Source organism: Carcharodon carcharias, chromosome 25 (genome assembly GCF_017639515.1).
Source record: "Carcharodon carcharias isolate sCarCar2 chromosome 25, sCarCar2.pri, whole genome shotgun sequence".
NCBI lineage: Eukaryota > Metazoa > Chordata > Chondrichthyes > Lamniformes > Lamnidae > Carcharodon > Carcharodon carcharias.
In genome coordinates this window covers 24,784,295-24,810,331 of record NC_054491.1, presented here as the reverse complement: position 1 = coordinate 24,810,331, position 26,037 = coordinate 24,784,295, and the positions used below count along the sequence as shown (strand labels likewise).

The window sequence follows — 26,037 nt, the reverse complement described above, 5'->3', positions numbered from 1 at the left end:
TCATAGCTTTTGTTGCAATGTTTTCCTACATTAGAAAGAACTTAATTGGCTTTAAACTGCTTTAGGATGTCCTGAGGTAATGAGAGGCGCTAAATAGATGTATTTTTATAGGATAAGTTTCACAGTGAGATAGTCACACTGATATTCTGGGGCCAATTTTAACTGGGCAAATGTATATGGAAAGTGGTGTATGGAGCTCGAAGGGAGTGACTGCCCATTGGGAGCTCAGCATGAGGCTCAGGCATTTAAATTCCAGGCCTTTGTTTAACTAAACATTAGGAGCATTATAATTGCTAAACAAATAAAAAACAAGTTCCACTTAATTTGGCGTCTAATGGTAGTAACATAAGACAATAGTTTTAGCAATTGATCTCCATGAATGACTCTACATCAGATCCAGATGTGACATGGGGAAAGCCCAGTGTTGTAAACTTTGGGACCCATTGGTCCAACTTTACCTGTTCCTCCCAAGCATGCTACATTTACCATATGTCACATCTCAAATTGCACATTCACTGTATCTCAAAGTATTATTTCCTGAAAGACATCTGTCTAACCTGCATCTTAAAAACAGGACTCCTGTCTAAAACCAGCAAGGCTGACATTCGGCTCAGCAGGCAGGAAACCTGCACCCAAGAATCCGCAGGACTGGCCCTGGGCATAAAGTTGGTGCTGGGGAAGGTGATGGCAGCCAATCCCACTATGTGAGAGGGGGAGGGAGAGGGAGAGAGAGAGAGAGTGGGAGAGGGACAGCGGGAGAGCCCAGAGATTCTGCTCCTCCTGGCCCACAGGATTTCGCAGAAAAGTGACATTATGAAACTTACCTTGTCCTCTTCTTGGCCTATCCATGACCCCTAGAACAAACAAAGAACAAAGGAATTGGGAGCATGAGTAGACCATTTGGCCCCTCTGAGCCTGCTTTGCTGCTTGATAAGATCATGGCTGATCTGATTGTGGCTTCAACTCTGCTTTCCTGTCTACCCCCTAAACCCTTTGTCAATCAAGAATCTTATCTAATTCAGCCTTGAAAATATTCAATGACACTGCCTGCGCTACTTTCTGTGGAACAGGACCCTCTGAGAGAAAAGATTCTCCTCATCTCCATCTTAAGTGGGAGACTCCTTATTTTTAAACTGTGTCCCCTAGACCTAGTTTGTCCAATAAGGAAAAACATCCTTTCAGAATCCACCCTGTCAAGTCCCCTCAGGATCTTATATTTCAATAAGATCAGCTCTCATTCTCCTAAGCTCCAGTGGATACAGGCCCAGCCTGTCCAACCTCTCCTCACAGGGTAACCCCTTCATCGCAGGAATCAGTTGAGTGAACCTTCTCTGGACCATATCTAATGTTATTATATCATTTCTTAAGTAAGGAGACCAAAACTATACACGGTACTCCTGATGTAGTCCCACTGTACAGCTGTAGCAAAACTCTTACATTCCATTCCCCTTGCAATAAGCAACAACATTCCATTTGCCTTCCTAATCACTTGCTGCACCTGATTACTAACTTTTTGGACAGAATTTTTCGCTGAGCGGGCGGGCACGCACCTGACCCGCTCGAGTGTATAATGACACACGATGATGTCGGGCGAGCGTCCCGACATCATTGTGCACTCGTGCAATATTTCTGTCGGCGGGCACGGGTGGGAGTCAGCAGCGCGCCCGCCGACAATTAAAAGGCCTACAAAGGCCATTAAAAATGTAATTGAATTAAATTTTTCACTGCCCATCCAAACTTACGGTTGGAGGTCAGGCAAAAAGGCCAAGCGGCCTTTGCATTTTTTGAGAAACCTCATCCAAGGGCGGGATGAGGTTTCGAACTGTCATTAAAAAAAATTCATCCTAATTTCCAACATGTCCCTGCTCACTATTCAGGGTCACATGAGGGAACGTTTTTTAACATTTTAAAAATCTTTCTTTTTTATTTTCACATATCTTCATCTCCCTGAGTCACAGAGCTGCACGCCTGTGCACCTGCGCAAACTTGCGCCCCCCCCCCCAACACACAGGCAGCGCTGAACGCTGAAGCACGTGTTATTATTTGTTTGTTTTGGGTGGCGAGAGGCCTTTCTGCCTGTCAGTAACCAGTTCAGATTCCAAAACCTCAGCCTGCTCCCTTCCAGTTCAGACACAAACCCTTCTTATAAAGTGTCAGCAACTGCATCTAGAAAGGAGTTTTACAGTGCAATTAATCTTAGTGATGGCTCCAAGTCAGAAACAATCAGAGTTTCGGCCTTACTGTATAAGTCAGCAACAACATTTCTGTCTCTTTTCAATTCCTTATTTTATTTTGGTTAAGGATAGGATTCATTTAGATATTTTTTATTGTCCCTGCTCTTTGATTTACAGTAGTAGAAACATTGTGTAAGGGTCCACTTGAGAGATTACACAAACTAGCATTTTATTCCTTGGAATTTAGAAGGTTGAGGAGTGACTTGATTAAACTGTTTAAAACATTAAGGGGAATTGATAGGATAAGTAGAGAAAAACTATTTTCTCTGGTTAGGGAGCCCACCCACTCCCACCGAGCCTGTCCACCATATGAAAAATAGATTTTTATGAACCAAAGGTGTTAAAGGAATGTGAGCAAAGAGCATATTGTGTTACGGACATGGGAGAGACAGGCAAATTGCACTCTTACCACCTGACCCTAGGCAGAAGATGATTTGAATTAGTTTTAAAAATAGGTTTTCCTAATCCCTCAGTTTTGTGATCCTATTTACTAATAAACCACAGCAAACCTGAGTTAGGATTAACTCAGAAGGTTAGTTTATTTTCACATTCAAAAAAATCAGGGAGAAGGAGCATTCAGAACATCCCACTGAAACACACTCTCAGATAGGAAAGGGAAATAGAAAAAATGAGTTTTACAGTACAAGAACCATTGAAATGAATATTAATTCCTGTGATTTCTAGACTCCAAAGGATCCAATGAGGAAGTCTATCACGTAGGCATTCGAGTTTAGCTGGCTGAAGAGCTGAGTTGTATTATTTGCTTTTCAGTTGGTGCTGACTACAGATGAAATAAATATGCAGCAACTGGGTCTGTAGGTGATGGTACAAAATCTTCCGGCAGAGCCAGGTTTTGAGATACAGGCTGTTTTTCTGCCTGGAGGAGTCTGTCCTTTCGAAGTGCAGTTATTGGTATTACCAATAGAGGTGTGTGAAATATTAAACTTGTTTGAATTATTTTCAGAAGCTCCAGGGATGTCCTGAGGGTTATATAAGTAGGCTGTAAATACATTCATATCATTATGAACTAAGGGTAGCTTCTGTCAGTGGCTCCAAGAGTAATTGCATCAACCAATGTCATGCAGGTTGGTATGGTCCCAGGTTCAATCCTCACTCTGTGGTGAGTTAGCTGCTCTTATCTGGGGTAATGGAGCTACAGTTGATATTGACATCCTGGAAGGAGGAGGAGGTCAAATTAGCTGCTCATCAGCAACCTGTGACTCCCCCCCAACCAACTAGAAAAGGGGAATGTGGACATGATTGACTTGGCTTTGCTGCACCCCATAGCCAGATATGTACTCCTATGAAGAGTGACCACTTGGACAAGGTATCCAATGGTATGTCACAGAATCACAGCACAGGAGGCCCTTTGGCCCATTGTGTCTGAGTTGGTTCTCCAAAGGAACAATTCGCCTCATGCCACTCCCCTCCCTTTTCCCCGTAACCCTGCACGTTCATCCTCTCATTAATAATCCAATTCCCTTTTGAATGCCTTATTAAACTTGCCTCCATCACACCCTCAGGAATTACATTCCAGAAAGATTTCAAAAAGATTTCCCTCGTCACCATTGCTTCTTTTACCAATGACCTTAAATTGTTAACCTCTGGTTCTCAATTACAACGGAAATAGTTTCTCCCTGTCTACTCTGTCCAGACCCCTCATGATTTTAAATATCCTATCATATCTCCTCTCAACCTTCTTTTCGCCAAGAAAAACAGTCCTAACTAATCCACGTAACAGAAGTTCCTCATCCCTGAAACCATTCTCATAAATCTTTTCTGCACTCTCTCTAACGCCTTCCCATCCTTCCTAAAGTGTGGTGCCCAGAACTGGGCACAATACTTCAGTTGAGGCCAAACCAGTGTTCTATTGTTCTGACACAGCAGTTGGTAAAGGCTAAGTTGTTTAAATCCCAGAGGTAAACTTGAACAACTGTATAACCTACATTTTCAATTGGTATTGAGATGCAGCTCTGAATTCACGAATAAGACCACTGAGCTTCCAAAGGTATAAAACTAAATTAAACGTTTATTAATTTAACAGCAAATTAAACACATACACATCTCTACAAATTACTACCGTAGTAACTTTTAAACAAATCCCCAAATTAATCAGTCCCAGGTAAATCTTCACCAAGGCAACAGTAACCCGTAGACTTTAAACAGACACGAGGCAAAGCACATTTGACCCCTCAAATTCAAAATGAGGTTCCTTTCAATTTGTTTCCTTTGCAGACACAGTTGTAGGCTTACAGGCTGGTTAGATCTTAAATGCCTCTGACTTGCACACACAAACTCCTTTCTGTTTATACCTAGCTTTCCCTTTGAATGTACGTTTTCCATTGTATTACTAGGTTTTTAAAATTTTACCTCTTCTAACAATAATCCTTTCATTCCACCAATTTTATTAGTAATATAAGCACATTGATTGGTGTCTCCAAGCTAGGTGCAAGATCCTGTGTTCCTCCAAGCATTCCTCTTGAATGCTTTATTAAACAAATGCAATTTTACACATTACCTTTTAACTTCCTTACGTTTATATAATTAACATCTCAAAACTACTATACATCAAAGCACCCTGACTAGCTGGCTTTCATCCAGTTAAGCCACGCATAGACATACACATAGACACAGACCCTACTACAATTTCAATTTAAAAATACTTTCCAATAACATTAAAGACATTAATATCTCTTCATGACATCTATACAGCTTTAATATAACTTCCTTGGTTTTGTACTCTTATGCCGCTATTAATAAAGCCTAAATTGTTGTACGCTTTATTAACCAGGCTTTCAAACTATGCTGCCGCCTTCAATGATTGAGGCACATATACACCCAGGTCCCACTTCTTTTGCACCCCCTTAGAATTGTATGCTTTAAAAGTCCATGTACACCACATCAACTGCATTACTCTCATCAACCCTCTCTGTTACCTCATCAAAAACCTCCCAACAAGTTAGTTAAACACAATTTGCCCTTAACAACTCCATGCTGGCTTTCTTTAATTAACCCACATTTGCCCAAGTGACTATTAATTTTGTCCCAAATTATTGATTCTAGAAGTTTCCCCCCACTGGTCTGGAGTTGCTGGGTTACACCCTTTTTTCAACAAAGTTGTAACATTTGCAATTGTTCAGTTCTCTGGCAACACTCCTGAGTCTAAGAAAGAGCAGAAAATTATAGCCAGTACCTCTACAATTGCCATTCTCACTTCCCTCAGAATCCGATTAAGGCCCGCCCAGTGTGACGTCTGCCAGGAAGTGCTATGCACTCCCTGTGTAGGCGGGGGAAGGGGGGGGGGGGGGGAATTCCCTGAGCCAGGAGTGTGCTCTTTCGCACATGCGCGCAAAAGAACGCACAGATCTCCCTGAGGCTAAGTGCTGTCTCAGGGAGATCAGCTCCGATTTAAAACTTTCATTAAGCATGTTTAAAAATTTTCCCTCATGTGATAGTGTCACATGAGTTGGGATATGTCCATAATTTTTGTTGAAACCTTTCTTAAAGATTTATATACCCTCATGAAACCTCATCCCGCCCTTAGATGAGGTTTCATGCTTTTTCCGAAGCTCGCCAGGGCTCCCAGCCTGCTCGCCACCTTAAGGTTGGACGGGCAGGTCCATTAATGACTTTAGTTACTTTCTCAATGGCCTCAATAGGCCGTTGACAGGTCAGTGAGTGCGCAGCTGACTTGGCTGCTCCCCTGCCGACCTGAAAATGGAAATGATATGGGGTGACATCGGAAGTTCCATCTGATGTCAACCCACGTCATTTTACGTGTCGGTGAGTGGGCCCCGCCCCTGCTTACCAACTGGAAGATCCTGCCCTTTAAGTACAGACAGCCTATCCAAAACCTCCTTATCAATTTTAAGCCCTTCTAGTGTCCGAATACCTCCTCTTTCACCATGGCTTGGGTAGCATCTTCTTCCTTGGTAAAGACAGATGCAAAGTATTCATTTAATACTCAGCTACACCCTCTGTCTCCATGCGTAAATCCCTTTTTTCATCCCTTATTGGCCCCACGCTTCCTTTACCATCCTTTTACTATTTATATGCCTATAGAAAACTTTGTGATTCCCTTTTAGGTTAGCTGCCAGCCTCTTTTCGTAACCTCTCTTTGTTTTTCTCATTGGCTTTTTCAGTTCCCCTTCAATATTCAGCCTGGCTGTTGGTTGTTTTATCTACCTGACATCTGTCATACGCACACTTTTTCTTCTTTGGCTTAATCCCTATATCTTTTGTCATCCAGGGAGCTGTGGATTTGTTTGCACTAACTTTGCCTTTTGCGGGAATATACCTTGACTGCAGCTGAACTATCTCTTCTTTAAAGGCAGCCCATTTTTTAGTTACAGTTTTGTCTGCCAACCTTTGATTCCAATTTATCTGGGTCAGCTCCATTCTTAACCCATTGAAGTTGGCTTGCCCCAGTTAATTATCCTAACGCAGGTTTGTTCCATGTCCTTTTCCAAACCAACCTAAACCTTTTGATGCAATGATTACTGTCCCCTAAATGTTCCTCCACTGACATTTGAGTACCTGTTGAATGGTACTCCAGTGCCTTCAGCAGAGATGTGAAGTAAAGTAGAGCAAGCCTCAGGCCATAGGCCAAGATGAGACAGACAGTTTTGCCATGAGTTTTGTCCACTACCCTGCTGTGTATCCATTTCACAGGATCTTGAACTTGAGAGTATCTCAGAATATGTACACATGCCTGTGGAGATGGACCATGTGTCATTAACACAGTTACTCACAACATTTGGACACTTGTAAACTCATTTTCCATTTAACCATAGTTGAACACAGAGGAGATCTTCCTTACCTGAGTTGCAGTGATTACTGCAAGAGGACTATTATCCTACAATGGTTAGTATTGAGTCTCATTCTGAAGCCTCTTTGCAGCTGAATTTCTCAAACTGCTCTGAGAACCATGTTGCAGGTCCCACGGATGCTGCTAAGAGAGTTTTGTACAATTAAAATGCAAAATTTGCTGAGCTTCTTTGATGAGTGTTAGTGCTGTTAAAAGAAATATTAGAAATATGACAGATGGAATTTAATGTGAAAATGTGAAGTTATCCATCTTGGTAGGAAAAACAGAAATGCAGTGTATTTTTTTAAATGTGAGAGATTGGGAAGTGTTGATGTCCATAGGGACTTGGTGTCCTTGTTCATGAGTCACTGAAAGCTAACATGTAAGTACAGCAAGCAATTAGGATGGCCAATGGTATGTTGACCTTTATTACAAGAGGATTTGAGCGCATGAGTAAACATAGCTTGCTGCAATTGTATAGAGCCTTGGTGAGACCACACCTGGATTATTGTATACAGCTTTGGTCTCCTTACCTAAGAAAGGGTAGACTTGCCTTGGAGGGAGTGCAATGGGGATTCACCTAACTGATTCCTGGAGTGGCAGGATTTTCCAATGAGGAGAGACTGAGACTGGGCCTGTATTCTCTAGAGTTTAGAAGAATGAGAGGTGATCTCATTGAAGTGTACAAAATTCTTACAGAGCTTGACAAGGTAGATGCAGGAAGGATGTTTCCCCTGGCTGGCAAGTCTAGAACCAGGAGACACAGTCAAAGAATAAGGGGCAGGCCATTTAGGACTGACATGAGGAGAAATTTCTTCACTCAGAGGGTGGGGAATCTTTGGGATTCTCTGTCCAGAGGCTGTGGAGGCTCAGTCATTGAATATGTTCAAGCCAGGGATCAATAGATTTCTAGATAGTAAAGACATCAAGGGGTATGACGATAGTGCGGGAAAATGCCGTTGAGATAGAAGATCAGCCATGATCTAGTTGAATGGCAAAGCAGGCTTGAGGAGCTGAATGGCATACTACTCCTATTTTCTATGTGCGTAGCTCTGGATCTGTCCTTGAGTTCCATTTGCACCACAGCTGGACTATAACACGGACACAGACTGCAATCAAAAATCCAGTGCATAGAGCAAGATTGCATGCTCTGCAACTGACATTACTGTAATGAGGTGAGAGCACTGATGTCAAACCACAGCCTCAACAGTGGGTGGTAACTTCAACTGAATAACTGTTCAATTTATGTTCATCACTGGGGAAGGACAAAGTCCTTTGTGTGCCCACTTGACATACCATAATTGAGCTCTAGCGCTCAAAAGCATGGTGCCTTAATGGATGTCAGATGTCTAGTCTTGACAGTGAAAGGGGTCAGTGTCAGTGGCATTGTGAACAAGGGCTGTGTTCTGGAATTCTGCTGTGATGTTCAGTTTCACACCGTCTGAACACCGGAAGTGTTACAGATCCTGGACCATGTGGGTTAAGGCACCCAACATAGCATCTGCTGGGAAGTGTATCACTGGGTGAAGTATGCTTCTTCATGTATTGTCTTGCTAAGCTTCCTGACACAACTCATGCTCTTGATGATTGCCCCTGCTTTCTAGTATTTTTGCTGTGCTTTGCACCCCAGTACAAAGAAAATGGCTTGCTCAATGAAGCCTGATTGCCAACCCTGCAATCTGGCATTAAAATGTAAGAACCCATCAGAAAGATCTCTGAAGACTGTCTCTGTGAGTTAGCTGATCTCAGCTCACCTAGCAGTTGGGCAACTGCAACTGGTCTCAGCATCCTGAGGTTCACAAGAAGAAAATCAGCCTTGTTGCTGCCACTGCTCCCTAGCACTGATCACAGTTAGGTGTGTTCTGATGTAATAGCCTACAGACACTGGGGGAATTACCTAAAATCAGATAGGGACAAGGCGGTGAAGGCAGTGTACTGTTGTCTCATTGCCCTAACTGGGATTTCCCTTCTCTGTCCAAACCAACATGGGCTGCTCCTTCCCTGCATGCAGCATGCAAATGGCCAGGTGAGGTGGGAACCTGATGCCTGATGGAGGCCCCTCTCACCATTTCCTGGGGCAGCAATTGGGAAGGTGGAGCAAAGGCCTTCAGGCTTCTTTCTTCCTGTAGCTCATCTCCCTCCAATAAGCTCCAAACACTTGCCCACTGAAGGCCTTGTTCTCACTAGAATGAAAGAGCCTGCTGATCATACAGGATGAAACCCCACCCAGGAAAATGGTCCCAGTAGATCTCTACCTCAATAAGAGAATACGGGCATTGCTGACCAGACATACACACAAAGACCAGACTTTTGAGTGAAGTTCTGGAGGCTAACCAGTATTTGCGGAATCAAAAGCTACCAGAGAGGAAAGGAAGAGAACATTGATAAGAGGATAGAATCCTTGTGGTGAGATACGTTCCAGGTGCATAGCCTTTGCCCAGCTTTTTAGACCATAAGACCATAGGGCATAGGAGCACAAGTAGGCCATTTGGCCCCTTGAGTCTGCCCTGCCATTCAATGACATCATGGCTAATATGATAATCCTCAACCCCGCTTTCCTGCCTTTTCCCATAACCCTTGATTCCCTTACTGATTAAAAATCTGTCTATCTCAGCCTTGAATATACTTAACAACCCAGCCTCTACAGCCCTCTGTGGTAAAGAATTCCACAGATTACGGTCTGAGAGAAGAAATTCCTCCTCATCTCTCTTTTAAATGGGCAACCCCTTACTCTGAGATTATGCCCTGTGGTCCTAGACTCTCCCACAAGGGGAAACAACCTCTCAGCATCTATCCTGTCAAGCCCCCTAAGAATCTTATGTGTTTCAATAAGATCGCCTCTCTTTCTTCTAAACTCCAATGAGCTCAGGCCCAACCTACTCAACTTCTCATAAGAAAATCCCTCTATACCCGGGATCAACCTAGTGAACCTTCTCTGGACTTTTTCCAATGCCAGTATATCTTTAACAAAAATAAAAATAGCTGGAAAAACTCAGCTGGTCTGACAGCATCTGCGGAGAGGAATACAGTTAACGTTTCAAGTTCTTATGACTCTTCCAGCTATTTTTATTTTTGTTTCAGATTTCCAGCATCCGCCGTATTTTGCTTTTATACCAGTATATCTTTCCTTAGATAAGGGGACCAAAACTGTTCATAGTATTCTAGGTGTGGCTTAACTAGTGCCTTGTATAAAAGCAAAATACTGTGGATGCTGGAAATCTAGAACAAAAACAAAAATACTTGGAAAAACTCAGCAGGTCTGACAGCATCTGCGGAGAGGGATACAGTTGACGTTTCAAGTCCATATGACTCTTCATCAGAACTAAGGAAATAGAGAAATGAGGTGAAATATAAGATGGTAGAAGGGGGTGGGACAGGAGAGCTTGATAGGGGGCCAGTGATAGGTGGAGGCCAAGAAGAGATTGCCAAAGATGTCATAGACAACAGGACAAAGGGGTGTTGATGGTGGTGATATTATCTAAAGGATGTGCTAATGGGGACATTAAGGGAAGCAAGCTAGTGGCAGATGGCCCTAGTGTGGGTGGGATGGGGGGAAGGGATCGAAATGGGCTAAAAGGTGGAGATGAAACAATAGATCTAAATAAATTTCAAAATTTATGCCTTGTATAGTTTTAGCAAGACTTCCATATTTTTATACTCATTCCCTTTGAAATAAAGGCAACATTCCATTTGCCTTCCTTATTACATTCTAATCCCTATTATCTGCTGAACTTGTATGTTAGCTTTTTGGGATTCGTGCACAGGGACCCCCAAATCCCTCTGTGCTGCAGCCTTCTGCAGTTTTTCTCCATTTAAATAATATTCAGCTCCTCTGTTCTTCCTGCCAAGTGCATAACTTCACATTTTCCCACATTATATTCCATCTGTCACTTTTTTGCCCACTCACTTAACCTGTCTATATCCCTTTGTAGACGCCTTGTGACATCTTCACCACTTGACTTTCCACCTATTTTCGTGTCATCTGCAAACTTGGCGATAGTACATTCACTTCCCTCATCTAAGTCATTAATATATATTATGAATAATTGAGGCCCCAGCACTGATCCATGTGGCACTCCGCGTTACAGGTTGGCATTCTGAAAATGGCCCCCTTATCCCAACTCTCTGTCAGCAAGAAGTTAACCAATCCTCTATCCATGCTAATTTACAACCCCGGCACCATGGGCTCATCTTATTAAGTAGCCATAAGTGCGGTACCTTATCGACTGCCTTTGAAACTTTACTTTCTGGATTGGGGGAATGGAGTGGTATGTGTGCGCACGTGTGAGTAAAACTGAAGTGTGAAACAGCACATCTTTCAATATGTGGAATAATATAGCAATGCACTGTAGCACAGTTATTGCAAAGTCTGCTTACTTTATGCAACTTTGTGTCCTCATTTAAACTTTAACTTCAACCCCCAGATTTTGGTTGGGTTTGCAGTGTAAGGGTTAACACATATTTGTGCCAATGCCTAATTTTAACCTTAACAGATTACGCATGTTTGACATTGAGATCAAGTTGCCTGATTTCTGACCGGTGAGGATAAACAGAATGAGTGCAGCTATTGAGAGTTTACTGCCAAAAATGTGAAGGCTAATTTTTTACTGAACAGACTGTGAAGCTTACTTAGGAACTCTGTCGAGCCCCAAATGGAGCACAGCTAAAGGAAGGAGAGAGAGCCAGAAATAGATTTCTGCAACTGGTAGCGGTTGAGCAAATTCTCATGTCCTTAATTGGGAACATCTGGATTCAACAGCACAGAATAAAGACCGGCTTAATGTGAGTCATAATTGTGCTCTGTTTGGGATGGATTTAATGCGGCCCATTGCGACTGGAACCATGGCAGCTGGGCCCACTTAATCACGGGAGAGGCCCCGTGTCAGTTTCCCGGTGGGAGAAGAACCTCCTCTCCACACACACACACCCCCCCCCCCCCCGCCCAAACCCCCCAATAAATAGGAAGGTTGCAAGAGTTGGTGTAGGATTCCCGGCACCGGTAGCGGGATGTTAAATAAACTCATTAATGAGCCAATGAAGCCCATTAACCCTGAGGCTAGTGCAATTTAGTGGTGCCTCAGGAGTTTTAACAGGAGTTACATGGTTTTCCCGCATCCTTGGAAGGTAGGTGGCGGTGGTGGGAGTGGGGGGTTTCCCACATTATCAGACATCCTGTGCCTGATTGGGGGGGTCCAGCATCGGAAAGGAAAGGGAGTGGAGGCACTGAAAGCTAACCCTCCTGCCTGCGCCCCTGACACCCCCCCTGCTCCTGCAACCCCCATCCCATCACCCCCATCCCGTCTTCATCTTGTTTTGGGGTCCCATATTCATGGGCCTCTAGTTGGTGCAGTGCTGTCAACCACTCTGATTGGCCAGCATCTTTTGGCAGGCAGGACTTTAGCCACCAGGGTCCTCATTTGCAGGGAAGGCCTGACTGTGGCCACTTAAGTGCCTGAAGGTACTTGATTCTGTCAGCCCTCCCCCACAGAACTGATGGGGCCTCGCCACCAGTTTTCTGGCAATTCTCTGTGTGTGTGTGTGTGTGTGTGTGTGTGTAACATCTTACCATCATCTGTTTGCTGAATCCTTTGTGAGGTGAGAGTGACTAACCTTGACATCAAAACAGCATTTGATCAAATGTATCATAACCTATATTTTTAAGTGTTATGTTTGAGATGTGACTCTAAACTCAGGAATCAGACCACTAGTTCTCGAGGTTTTACATTAAACTAAATTAAAATTTTATTAATTTACACAGGTTAAAAATATAAATATACACATGGCTACAAATTACTATTATTATAACTTATAACAAATTCCCAAACTAATCTTTAAGGCAACAGCAACCCATAGACTTAACCAAACACCAGGCAAAGCATTTTCACCTTACGAATTCAAAATGAGGTTCTTTCACTGTGGAGCCAGTTCGAGGCTTGCCGCTGCCGTTTGATCTCACATTGCCTCTGCCCTGCACACCCGAAAACTACTGAAGCTATACCCACCAGCCCACTGAATGTTAATTCTCATTATATCAACAACCTCTTTGAACTTCACCTTTTAACAATGCAACCCCTTTCATAATACTAATTTTATTAGTAATATAAACATATTGCTTGGTTCTTCTTCAGTTGCTTGATCAATGACCTTCCTTCCATCGTAAGGTCAGAAGTGGGGATGTTCGCTGATGATTGCACAATGTTCAGCACCATTTATGGCTTCTCAGATACTGAAGCAGTCCATGTCCAAATGCAGAAAGACCAGGACAATATCCAGGCTTGGGCTGGCAAGTGGCCAGTAACATTCATGCCACACAAGTGCCAAGCAATGACCATCTCCAACAATAGAGAATCCAACCATCACCTCTTGACATTCAATGGCATTACCCTCACTGAATCCCCCACTATCAACATCCTGCGGCTTACCATTGACCTAAAACTGAACTGGACTAGCCATATAAATACTGTAGCTACAAGAGCAGGCCAGAAGCTGGGAATCCTGTGGCGAGTAACTCACCTCCTGACTCCCCAAAGCCTGTCCACCGTCTACAAGCCACAAGTCAGGAGTGTGATGGAATACTCTCCACTCGCCTGAATGAGTGCAGCTCCAACAGCATACAAGAAGCTTGATACCACCTAGGACAAAGCAACTCATTTGTTTGGCACCCCACCCAGAAACATTCGCTCCTCCCACCACCGACACACATTGGCAGCAGTGTATAAAATCTACAAGTTGCACTGCGTGAACTCACCATGGCACCTTAGGCAGCACCTTCCAAACTCTCAACTACCATCTAGAAGGACAAGGGCAGCAGACACATGGGAACACCACCACCTGAAAGTTCACCTCCAAACCATTCACCACGCTGACTTGGAAATATATCGCCGTTCCTTCACTGTCACTGGATCTCTTTCCCTGGAACTCCTTCGCTAACAGCACTGTGGGTGTACCTACACCACAGGGACTCCAGTGGTTCAAGAAGGCAACTCAACACCACCTTCTCAAGGGCAATTAGGGATGGGTAACAAATGCTGGCCTAGCCAGCAGTACCCACATCCTGTGAATGAATTTTTAAAAATTAGTCCTGTCTCCCTGCATTTTCTCTTTTGTCTGAGTGCAGAAATTTTAGAAGTTATTTCTTTAAGTTCTGTTTTTAGATTTAACTTGATTTACAAAAGTGAGGGAAAACCAGCTATGTATTTCATGTACCTGATCACCTGGATAGTCCCTCATCTGTTTTTGAAAAATATGTGTTTTTTTACTTCTTTGGATTTCAGTACTGAGAGAGCGCTGCACAGTCAGAGGTGCTGTTTTCCAGATGAGACACTATGCAGAGGCCTAGTCCGGCCTCTCAGGTAAACATGATAAATTCCATGGCACTATTTTGAAGTAGGCTGGGGAATTCTCCTCGTTCCTTCAACCAACATCACTATAACATATTATCTGATCATTATTACATTGCTCTTTGTTGGCCCTTTGGAATATTCTGACATTGTGAAAGATGGTACATAAATGCAAGTTATTTTTTTTATCTTGGAACTAAATGCTCTCTTCTCCAAACCGCACCATTTGTTCCTTGTGTGAGAAGCCTGTGATTTGCTGCTATGTTTCTGCCAGTGCGATTGCTGGTCTGACCTCATGGCATTCAATAGCCTGGGGTAACCAGTTCTTTTTAAAAGGTACCAACCTTGAATTGGTGCTATTTTATACAATTATATGCCCTAGACTTCAATATTATTTTCTAAATTTTCTTTCCCTTTTTACTGAAGATGTTAACTCTTGATGGAGTATAGTACCCCAGTACAAAAATAATTGTTCTTTATGGATTAGTCTAGACAGTGAATATTGATATTACTATTCAATTTTTAAAATTTGCCCATGGGATGTGGGCATCATTGGCGAGGCCAGAATTTATTGCCCCTCTAATTGCCCTTGAGAAGGTGGTGGTGAGCTGCCTTCTTGAACCGCTGCAGTCCTTGTGGTGTAGGTACACCCACCATTAGGGAGTTCCAAGATTTTGACCCAGCAACAGTGAAAGAAAAGCGATATATTTCCAAGTCATAATGGCTAGTATCTTGTAGAGAAGATTGCAGATGATTGTGTTCTCATACATCTGCTGCCCTTTTTGTTTTATGTGTTAGAGGTCATTGGTTAAGAAAGTGTTATCGAAAAAGCATTGGTGAGTTGCTGCAGTGCATCTTGCACTTGGCTCACATTGCAGACACAGTATGTTGGTGGTGGATTGGGTGCTGATCAAGTGGGCTGTTTTGTCCTGAATGGAGTTGAACTTATTGAGTGTTTTTGGAGCTGCACTCGTCCATGCAAGTGGACAATATTCTATCATGTTCTGACTTGTGCCTCGTAGCTGGTGGAAAGGTTTTAGGGAATCACTCGCTGCAGAATACCCAACCTCTGTCCTGCTCATGTAGCCACAGTAACATCCAATCAAGTTCCAGTTAAGGTTGCTGTACCAAAGCCCACTGTCCTTACCCAACATCCACATTTCCAGGAGATCCAGACCCCTGTTCAGCTGAGATAAATTAAACAGCCCTGGATTTGCAGTTTTCCTGGTTTGTACAGCTCAGGTACCTACTGACTGAAGAGGCTGAGCCATCAGGGCATTTACTGCACATGCAAACCTGGCCAGTGACAGCTGTCAACTTGTGAGTTAGTGCCATAAAACAATAAGTTCCTGAAATGGTGAGAGGAATTGCTGACAATTGCAATCCAGAGGTTGTGTACACAAGTGGTAAAAGCTTGAATAATAGATAATGTCCACAGGCAGTTTTATGTCCAGTTGATACTAGCCTCACTATTTCTGTGCAGTCAACAATCAGTGTTTGTTAGAGGTACAGTCACATGGAAGAACTTTCTTGGACCTGATCTGCAAAATAACTTTGCTCACCAGCGGATGTGCTTTCAACTCATATTTTCTCATAGCTCCGTGAATTGTATCTCGTTACAAAGCAATGTGTCACAACATAGAATGATCAAAGGCTGAATACGCAGCATCTGAAGGGTTAATCCATGCTTTAAAAGTCTCCCCTTGTGAAGAAGTATTGGGATCACTTGCTTCCAAGGAGGTACTTGGCAGTTGCTATGGTGACATTGACACACGTTACCTTCTCAGAATAAAGGATTCCCAATATTTCTTCAGAAGGGGAGAGTTAAAAGCATTGGTTTAACCTTTCAGTTGCCGCTATGTTCAGCCATTGATCATTCTATTTTACAACACATTGATGTAATGGGACACTGTCCTCAGCCATGACAAAATAAAAGTTAAAGCATTACTGTTGGTGAGTGGTTATTTTGTGAGTCAGGTCCAAGAAGGTTTTGCGTGATCATATCTCCAGCAAACATTTGATTTTAACATGTTTTAACCTAATTGAGACATAATTGTGTTGTTTGAATATAAAAAAAAGGAAACTTTGCAGGTCCCTTCCATGAAACCACATGCATTATAAATATGAAATAAGATTGTAAAGATTGAGTATGGAGATTGACAAGTGAGTGTAGTGGTTTATATTGACAGTGGGATGTATGTGTGGAGGGGTTTATAGTGAGGGTGGATGTGAGTGTGGAGGGGGTTTACATTGAAGATGGGTGTGAGTGTGGAGGGGGCTTATAGTGAAGATGGGTGTGAGTGTGGAGGGGGTTTATAGTGAGGCTGGATGTGAGTGAGGAGGGGTTTTATAGTGAGGGTGGGTGTGAGTGTGGAGGGGGTTTATAGTGAAGATGGGTGTGAGTGTGGAGGGGGTTTATGGTGAGGATGGATATGAGTGAGGGGTTTTATGGTGAGGGTGGATGTGAGTGAGGAGGGGTTTTATAGTGAGGGTGGGTGTGAGTGTGGAGGGGGTTTATAGTGAAGATGGGTGTGCGTGTGGAGGGGGTTTATAGTGAGGGTGGTGTGAGTGTGGAATGTTTTGTAGTGAGGTTGTCCTGAGGCACAGTGAGTGTGGAGATGTTGATTGTGGCTGGTGTGCACTGGTTAATTCGAGATCATCAGAATTGATGCCTTATTAAGGCAGTTATTAAGGCTGGCAGCCATCCTAAATCATTTCATTCTAACAGCAGTTGGTTTTTGTTGCTGCTATTTAATAAGTCAACTGTTTCCTAATAATATACAGCATAATTAGACAAGCACTGACAATGAACAAGTGTGCTACAGTTTGTCCAAAAGAATGGGCGTTTCACTCCCAACCCAGAGGTGCCTAGAAGTTCTATCTTTGTCTGAATTTTATTATAACTCTCTTACCGGGTGACTTGATTCTATCCAACAAACTCACAATTCTCTGAAAGACAGCTTTCCTTCTCTGTTCCAGCAATTTATTACAAAATAGGGGTTTGTCTCCCATAACAATTCTAATATACCCCAAAATCTTCATTGTAACACCGATATAAGTACCCCTTATAATACTCTGATATACCCAGTAGCTTTCACCATAATGCGCCGATGTAACCTACACCTCTCATTGTAACACTAATATACTCCACATTCCTTTTTGTAACATTCTGATGTACTGTACTGCTCGTTGTAGCACACTGAGATACTCATACTATTGCCGTAACATTCTGATGGAGCCCACAATGCTCATTGTAACACAGATATACCCTACAATCCTCACTCTAACAATCTCTGATACATCCAACACTCATCTCTGTAACAATTGCTGATATGCTCTGTAGATCTGTCAATTTTTTGTTTTTGCAAGCAGTTGTATTGAGAGCTGCAGATAAAACATTTGAAGTTAATTAACATCATTGTTATCTCTTTGCTCACAGGTTTAAATGGTACTGTTCAAGTTTCTACACCACCTATGGTGGAAGCAGAGATCGGAAAACCCATCAGCATACCATGCATTCCCGAGATATCCACCCCAAGCACTATGAAATACATCCAGTGGTTTGTTGTAAGTATCACGATATTGCCACTTAACTGATTGATTCCATCCAAGAGCATCTTATCAATGTATGACTACTGAACAGAACCCTTGATAGTGTGGCCCTGACACTGAATGACTGACTCCTCAATAGCGCAGCCGTGTCATTGCATGGCAGATTGACCCTTCGATAATGTGGCCCTGTCACTGTGTGACTGCTCGATAGTGTGGCCCTGTCACTGTGTGACTGACTGCTCGATAGTGTGGCCCTGTCATTGTGTGACTGACCCCTTGACAATGTAACCCTGTCACTGTGTGACTGACTCCTTCATAATGCAGCCCTGTCACTGTGTGACTGACTCCTCGATAATGTAGCCCTGTCACTGTGTGACTGACTCCTCGATAATGTAGCCCCGTCACTGTGTGACTGACCCCTCAATAATGTAGCCCTGTCACTGTGTGACTGACACCTTGATAATGCAGCCCTGTCACTGTGTGACTGACTCCTCGATAATGTAGCCCCGTCACTGTGTGACTGATTCCTCGATAATGTAGCCCTGTCACTGTGTGACTGACCCTTGATAATGTAGCCCTATCACTGTGCCTGACCCGTCGATAATGCAGCCCTGTCATCATGTGACTGATTCCTCGATAATGCAGCCCTGTCATCATGTGACTGACTCCTTGATAATGTAGCCCTATCACTGTGTCTGACCCGTCGATAATGTAGCCCTGTCACTGTGTGACTGATTCTTCGATAATGTAGCCCCGTCACTGTGTGACTGATTCCTCGATAAAGTAGCCCTGTCACTGTGTGACTGACTCCTTGATAATGCAGCCCTGTCACCGTGTGACTGACCCTTGATAATGTAGCCCTATCACTGTGCCTGACTCGTCGATAATGCAGCCCTGTCATCATGTGACTGATTCCTCGATAATGCAGCCCTGTCATCATGTGACTGACTCCTTGATAATGTAGCCCTGTCACTGTGTGACTGACCCTTGATAATGTAGCCCTATCACTGTGCCTGACCCGTCGATAATGCAGCCCTGTCATCAGTGACTGATTCCTCGATAATGCAGCCCTGTCATCATGTGACTGACTCCTTGATAATGTAGCCCTATCACTGTGTCTGACCCGTCGATAATGTAGCCCTGTCACTGTGTGACTGATTCTTCGATAATGTAGCCCCGTCACTGTGTGACTGATTCCTCGATAATGTAGCCCTGTCACTGTGTGACTGACTCCTTGATAATGCAGCCCTGTCACTGTGTGACTGACCCTTGATAATGTAGCCCTATCACTGTGCCTGACCCGTCGATAATGCAGCCCTGTCATCATGTGACTGATTCCTCGATAATGCAGCCCTGTCATCATGTGACTGACTCCTTGATAATGTAGCCCTGTCACTGTGTGACTGAATCCTCGATAATGCAGCCCTGTCACTGTGTGACTGACTCCTCGATAATGTAGCCCTGTCACTGTGTGACTGACTCCTCGATAATGCTGCCCTTTCACTGTGTGACTGATCCTCGATAATGTAGCCCTATCACTGTGTCTGACCCGTCGATAATGTAGCCCTGTAAATGTGTGACTGATTCCTCGATAATGTAGCCCTGTCACTGTGTGACTGACTCCTTGATAATGTAGCCCTATCACTGTGCCTGACCCTTCGATAATGCAACCCTGTCATCATGTGACTGACTCCTTGATAATGCAGCCCTGTCACTGTGTGAACTGACTCCTTGATAATGCAGCCCTGTCAATGTGTGACTGACCCTCGATAATGTAGCCCTGTCACTGTGTGACTGACCCCTCGATAATGTATCCCTGTCACTGTGTGACTGACTCCTTGATAATGCAGCCCTGTCACTGTGTGAATGACCCTTGATAATGTAGCCCTATCACTGTGCCTGGCCCGTCAATAATGCAGCCCTGTCATCATGTGACTGATTCCTCGATAATGCAGCCCTGTCATCATGTGACTGACTCCTTGATAATGTAGCCATGTCACTATGTGACTGAATCCTTGATAATGCAGCCCTGTCACTGTGTGACTGACTCCTCGATAATGTAGCTCTGTCACTGTGTGACTGACTCCTCGATAATGCTGCCCTGTCACTGTGTGACTGACCCTCGATAATGTAGCCCTATCACTGTGACTGACCCGTCGATAATGTAGCCCTGTAACTGTGTGACTGATTCCTCGATAATGTAGCCCTGTCACTGTGTGACTGACCCCTCGATAATGTATCCCTGTCACTGTGTGACTGACTCCTTGATAATGCAGCCCTGTCACTGTGTGAATGACCCTTGATAATGTAGCCCTATCACTGTGCCTGGTCCGTCGATAATGCAGCCCTGTCATCATGTGACTGATTCCTCGATAATGCAGCCCTGTCATCATGTGACTGACTCCTTGATAATGTAGCCATGTCACTGTGTGACTGAATCCTTGATAATGCAGCCCTGTCACTGTGTGACTGACTCCTCGATAATGTAGCTCTGTCACTGTGTGACTGACTCCTCGATAATGCTGCCCTGTCACTGTGTGACTGACCCTCGATAATGTAGCCCTATCACTGTGTCTGACCCGTCGATAATGTAGCCCTGTCACTGTGTGACTGATTCCTCGATAATGTAGCCCTGTCACTGTGCGACTGACTCCTTGATAATGTAGCCCTATCAGTGTGCCTGACCCTTCGATAATGCAACCCTGTCATCATGTGACTGACTCCTTGATAATGCAGCCCTGTCACTGTGTGACTGACTCCTTGATAAAGCAACCCTGTCAATGTGTGACTGACCCTCGATAATGTAGCCCTGTCACTGTGTGACTGACCCCTCGATAATGTATCCCTGTCACTGTGTGACTGACTCCTTGATAATGCAGCCCTGTCACTGTGTAAATGACCCTTGATAATGTAGCCCTATCACTGTGCCTGGCCCGTCGATAATGCAGCCCTGTCATCATGTGACTGATTCCTCGATAATGCAGCCCTGTCATCATGTGACTGACTCCTTGATAATGTAGCCATGTCACTGTGTGACTGAATCCTTGATAATGCAGCCCTGTCACTGTGTGACTGACTCCTCGATAATGTAGCCCTGTCACTGTGTGACTGACTCCTCGATAATGCTGCCCTGTCACTGTGTGACTGACCCTCGATAATGTAGCCCTATCACTGTGTCTGACCCGTCGATAATGTAGCCCTGTCACTGTGTGACTGATTCCTCGATAATGTAGCCCTGTCACTGTGTGACTGACTCCTTGATAATGTAGCCCTATCACTGTGCCTGACCCTTCGATAATGCAACCCTGTCATCATGTGACTGACTCCTTGATAATGCAGCCCTGTCACTGTGTGACTGAATCCTTGATAATGCAGCCCTGTCACTGTGTGACTGACCCCTCGGTAATGTAGTCCTGTCACTGTGTGACTGACCCCTCGATAATGTAGCCCTGTCGCTGTGTGACTGATTCCTTGATAATGCAGCCCCGTCACTGTGTGACTGATTCCTCGATAATGCAGCCCTGTCACTGTGTGACTGACTCCTCGATAATGTAGCCCTGTCACTGTGTGACAGACTCCTCGATAATGTAGCCCCGTCACTGTGTGACTGACCCCTCAATAATGTAGCCCTGTCACTGTGTGACTGACTCCTTGATAATGTAGCCCTGTCACTGTGTGACTGACTCCTCGATAATGTAGCCCCGTCACTGTGTGACTGATTCCTCGATAATGTAGCCCTGTCACTGCGTGACTGACCCTTGATAATGTAGCCCCGTCACTGTGTGACTGATTCCTCGATAATGTAGCCCTGTCACTGCGTGACTGACCCTTGATAATGTAGCCCTATCACTGTGCCTGACCCGTCGATAATGCAGCCCTGTCATCATGTGACTGATTCCTCGATAATGCAGCCCTGTCATCATGTGACTGACTCCTTGATAATGCAGCCCTGTCAGTGTGTGACTGATCCTCGATAATGTAGCCCTGTCACTGTGTGACTGACCCCTCGATAATGTAGCCCTGTCACTGTGTGACTGACTCCTTGATAATGCAGCCCTGTCACTGTGTGACTGACCCTTGATAATGTAGCCCTATCACTGTGCCTGACCCGTCGATAATGCAGCCCTGTCATCATGTGACTGATTCCTCGATAATGCAGCCCTGTCATCATGTGACTGACTCCTTGATAATGTAGCCATGTCACTGTGTGACTGAATCCTTGATAATGCAGCCCTGTCACTGTGTGACTGACTCCTCGATAATGTAGCTCTGTCACTGTGTGACTGACTCCTCGATAATGCTGCCCTGTCACTGTGTGACTGACCCTCGGTAATGTAGCCCTATCACTGTGTCTGACCCCTCGATAATGTAGCCCTGTCACTGTGTGACTGACTCCTTGATAATGTAGCCCTATCACTGTGCCTGACCCTTCGATAATGCCACCCTGTCATCATGTGACTGACTCCTTGACAATGCAGCTCTGTCACTGTGTGACTGACTCCTTGATAATGCAGCCCTGTCAATGTGTGACTGACCCTCGATAATGTAGCCCTGTCACTGTGTGACTGACCCCTCGATAATGTAGCCCTGTCACTGTGTGACTGACCCCTCGGTAATGTAAGTCCTGTCACTGTGTGACTGACCCCTCGATAATGTAGCCCTGTCACTGTGTGACTGATTCCTTGATAATGCAGCCCCGTCACTGTGTGACTGACCCCTCGATAATGTAGCCCTGTCACTGTGTGACTGAATCCTCGATAATGTAGCCCTGTCACTGTGTGACTGATTCCTCGATAATGCAGCCCTGTCACTGTGTGACTGACTCCTCGATAATGTAGCCCTGTCACTGTGTGACTGACTCCTCGATAATGCTGCCCTGTCACTGTGTGACTGACCCTCGATAATGTAGCCCTATCACTGTGTCTGACCCATCGATAATGTAGCCCTGTCACTGTGTGACTGATTCCTCGATAATGTAGCCCTGTCACCGTGTGACTGACTCCTTGATAATGTAGCCCTATCAGTGTGCCTGACCCTTCGATAATGCAACCCTGTCATCATGTGACTGACTCCTTGATAATGCAGCCCTGTCACTGTGTGACTGACTCCTTGATAATGCAGCCCTGTCAATGTGTGACTGACCCTCGATAATGTAGCCCTGTCACTGTGTGACTGACCCCTCGATAATGTAGCCCTGTCACTGTGTGACTGACTCCTTGATAATGCAGCCCTGTCACTGTGTGACTTACCCTTGATAATGTAGTCCTATCACTGTGCCTGACCCGTCGATAATGCAGCCCTGTCATCATGTGACTGATTCCTCGATAATGCAGCCCTGTCATCATGTGACTGACTCCTTGATAATGTAGCCCTGTCACTGTGTGACTGAATCCTTGATAATGCAGCCCTGTCACTGTGTGACTGACTCCTCGATAATGCTGCCCTGTCACTGTGTGACTGATTCATCGATAATGTAGCCCTGTCACTGTGTGACTGACTCCTTGATAATGCAGCCCTGTCACTGTGTGACTGACCCTTGATAATGTAGCCCTATCACTGTGCCTGACCCGTCGATAATGCAGCCCTGTCATCATGTGACTGATTCCTCGATAATGCAGCCCTGTCATCATGTGACTGACTCCTTGATAATGTAGCCATGTCACTGTGTGACTGAATCCTTGATAATGCAGCCCTGTCACTGTGTGACTGACTCCTCGATAATGTAGCTCTGTCACTGTGTGACTGACTCCTTGATAATGCTGCCCTGTCACTGTGTGACTGACCCTCGGTAATGTAGCCCTGTCACTGTGTGACTGACCCCTCGATAATGTATCCCTGTCACTGTGTGACTGACTCCTTGATAATGCAGCCCTGTCACTGTGTGAATGACCCTTGATAATGTAGCCCTATCACTGTGCCTGACCCGTCGATAATGCAGTCTTGTCATCATGTGACTGATTCCTCGATAATGCAGCCCTGTCATCATGTGACTGACTCTTTGATAATGTAGCCCTGTCACTGTGTGACTGAATCCTTGATAATGCAGCCCTGTCACTGTGTGACTGACTCCTCAATAATGTAGCCCTGTCACTGTGTGACTGACTCCTTGATAATGCTGCCCTGTCACTGTGTGACTGACCCTCGATAATGTAGCCCTGTCACTGTGTTACTGATTCCTCGATAATGTAGCCCTATCACTGTGTGACTGACTCTTTGATAATGTAGTCCTATCACTGTGCCTGACCCTTCGATAATGCAACCCTGTCATCATGTGACTGACTCCTTGATAATGCAGCCCTGTCACTGTGTGACTGAATCCTTGATAATGCAGCCCTGTCACTGTGTGACTGACTCCTCAATAATGTAGCCCTGTCACTGTGTGACTGACTCCTTGATAATGCTGCCCTGTCACTGTGTGACTGACCCGTCGATAATGTAGCCCTGTCACTGTGTTACTGATTCCTCGATAATGTAGCCCTATCACTGTGTGACTGACTCTTTGATAATGTAGTCCTATCACTGTGCCTGACCCTTCGATAATGCAACCCTGTCATCATGTGACTGACTCCTTGATAATGCAGCCCTGTCACTATGTGACTGACTCCTTGATAATGCAGCCCTGTCACTGTGTGACTGACCCCTCGATAATGTAGCCCTATCACTGTGCCTGACCCGTCGATAATGCAGCCCTGTCATCATGTGACTGATTCCTCGATAATGCAGCCCTGTCATCATGTGACTGACTCCTTGATAATGTAGCCCTGTCACTGTGTGACTGAATCCTTGATAATGCAGCCCTGTCACTGTGTGACTGACTTCTTGATAATGCAGCCCTGTCAATGTGTGACTGACCCTCGATAACGTAGCCCTGTCACTGTGTGACTGACCCCTCGATAATGTAGCCCTGTCACTGTGTGACTGACCCCTCGGTAATGTAGTCCTGTCACAGTGTGACTGACCCCTCGATAATGTAGCCCTGTCACTGTGTGACTGATTCCTTGATAATGCTGCCCTGTCACTGTGTGACTGACCCTCAATAATGTAGCCCTATCACTGTGTCTGACCCGTCGATAATGTAGCCCTGTCACTGTGTGACTGATTCCTCGATAATGTAGCCCTATCACTGTGTGACTGACTTCTTGATAATGCAGCCCTGTCAATGTGTGACTGACCCTCGATAACGTAGCCCTGTCACTGTGTGACTGACCCCTCGATAATGTAGCCCTGTCACTGTGTGACTGACCCCTCGGTAATGTAGTCCTGTCACAGTGTGACTGACCCCTCGATAATGTAGCCCTGTCACTGTGTGACTGATTCCTTGATAATGCAGCCCCATCACTGTGTGACTGGCCCCTCGATAATGTAGCCCTGTCACTGTGTGACTGACTCCTCGATAATGTAGCCCTGTCACTGTGTGACTGACCCCTCGATAATGTAGCCCTGTCACTGTGTGACTGACCCCTCGATAATGTAGCCCTGTCACTGTGTGACTGATTCCTCAATAATATGACTTTGTCACTGTGTGACTGGATGATGCCTTGGTAACGTGGTCCTGTTTCTTTGCAACTGTTGGTATGTGTTCTTGAGTATAAAGACATGAGAAAAATATTGTAATATGGAATCTATCTCTCAACTGACAAAGATTATCAGCAAAAATAACTGATGTTTTTGAAGGTTTGGTGCTTTTCAGACTCTGAGAAAATGTTTATAAGAACTATTTAGTTTTCATGTTGAAAGTGTAGTCTTTGAGACTATATAGATTTCAATTCTAAATTAATTTGGAGATAATTTGAAAATAATTATACGTTAAATCAATTAATGAATGTGTCTTTGTCTTAAAAGCTGCAAGCTTGCAATGTTTTGGGAAATTGTTAATAGCCAGCTGCAGGCGCACATATTTAAAGCACACTGGAGTGCAGCTGACTTCATATCTACAGACCAGGACTGCTCCAGCCAACAGATGTTTCCGAAAGACAGGAAAATGGCAGCCCCCAAATTTAGTGATGCCTCTCTGGGGCGCCTGCTGGACCCAGTGGAAGGCTGGTGCGATGTCCTCTACACTCGCTCTGGCCACAGGAGGTCCACCAGAGTCACCAATCTGGCC

At 44.6% G+C, this 26,037-nt stretch overlaps 1 protein-coding gene across 6 annotated transcripts in view; it reads left to right on the top strand.

The window, feature by feature from the left end:
* Window positions 1-26,037, top strand: part of LOC121269544 (basal cell adhesion molecule-like) — a 265,738-nt gene that overhangs the window by 172,608 nt on the left and 67,093 nt on the right. For all 6 annotated transcript variants that reach the window (XM_041174218.1, XM_041174220.1, XM_041174219.1 and 3 more), the window contains one exon: window positions 17,821-17,948. In XM_041174218.1, the coding sequence (XP_041030152.1) occupies window positions 17,856-17,948 (93 nt within the window). In that variant the 5' untranslated portion in view covers window positions 17,821-17,855. The remainder of the gene's footprint in view (window positions 1-17,820; window positions 17,949-26,037) is intronic.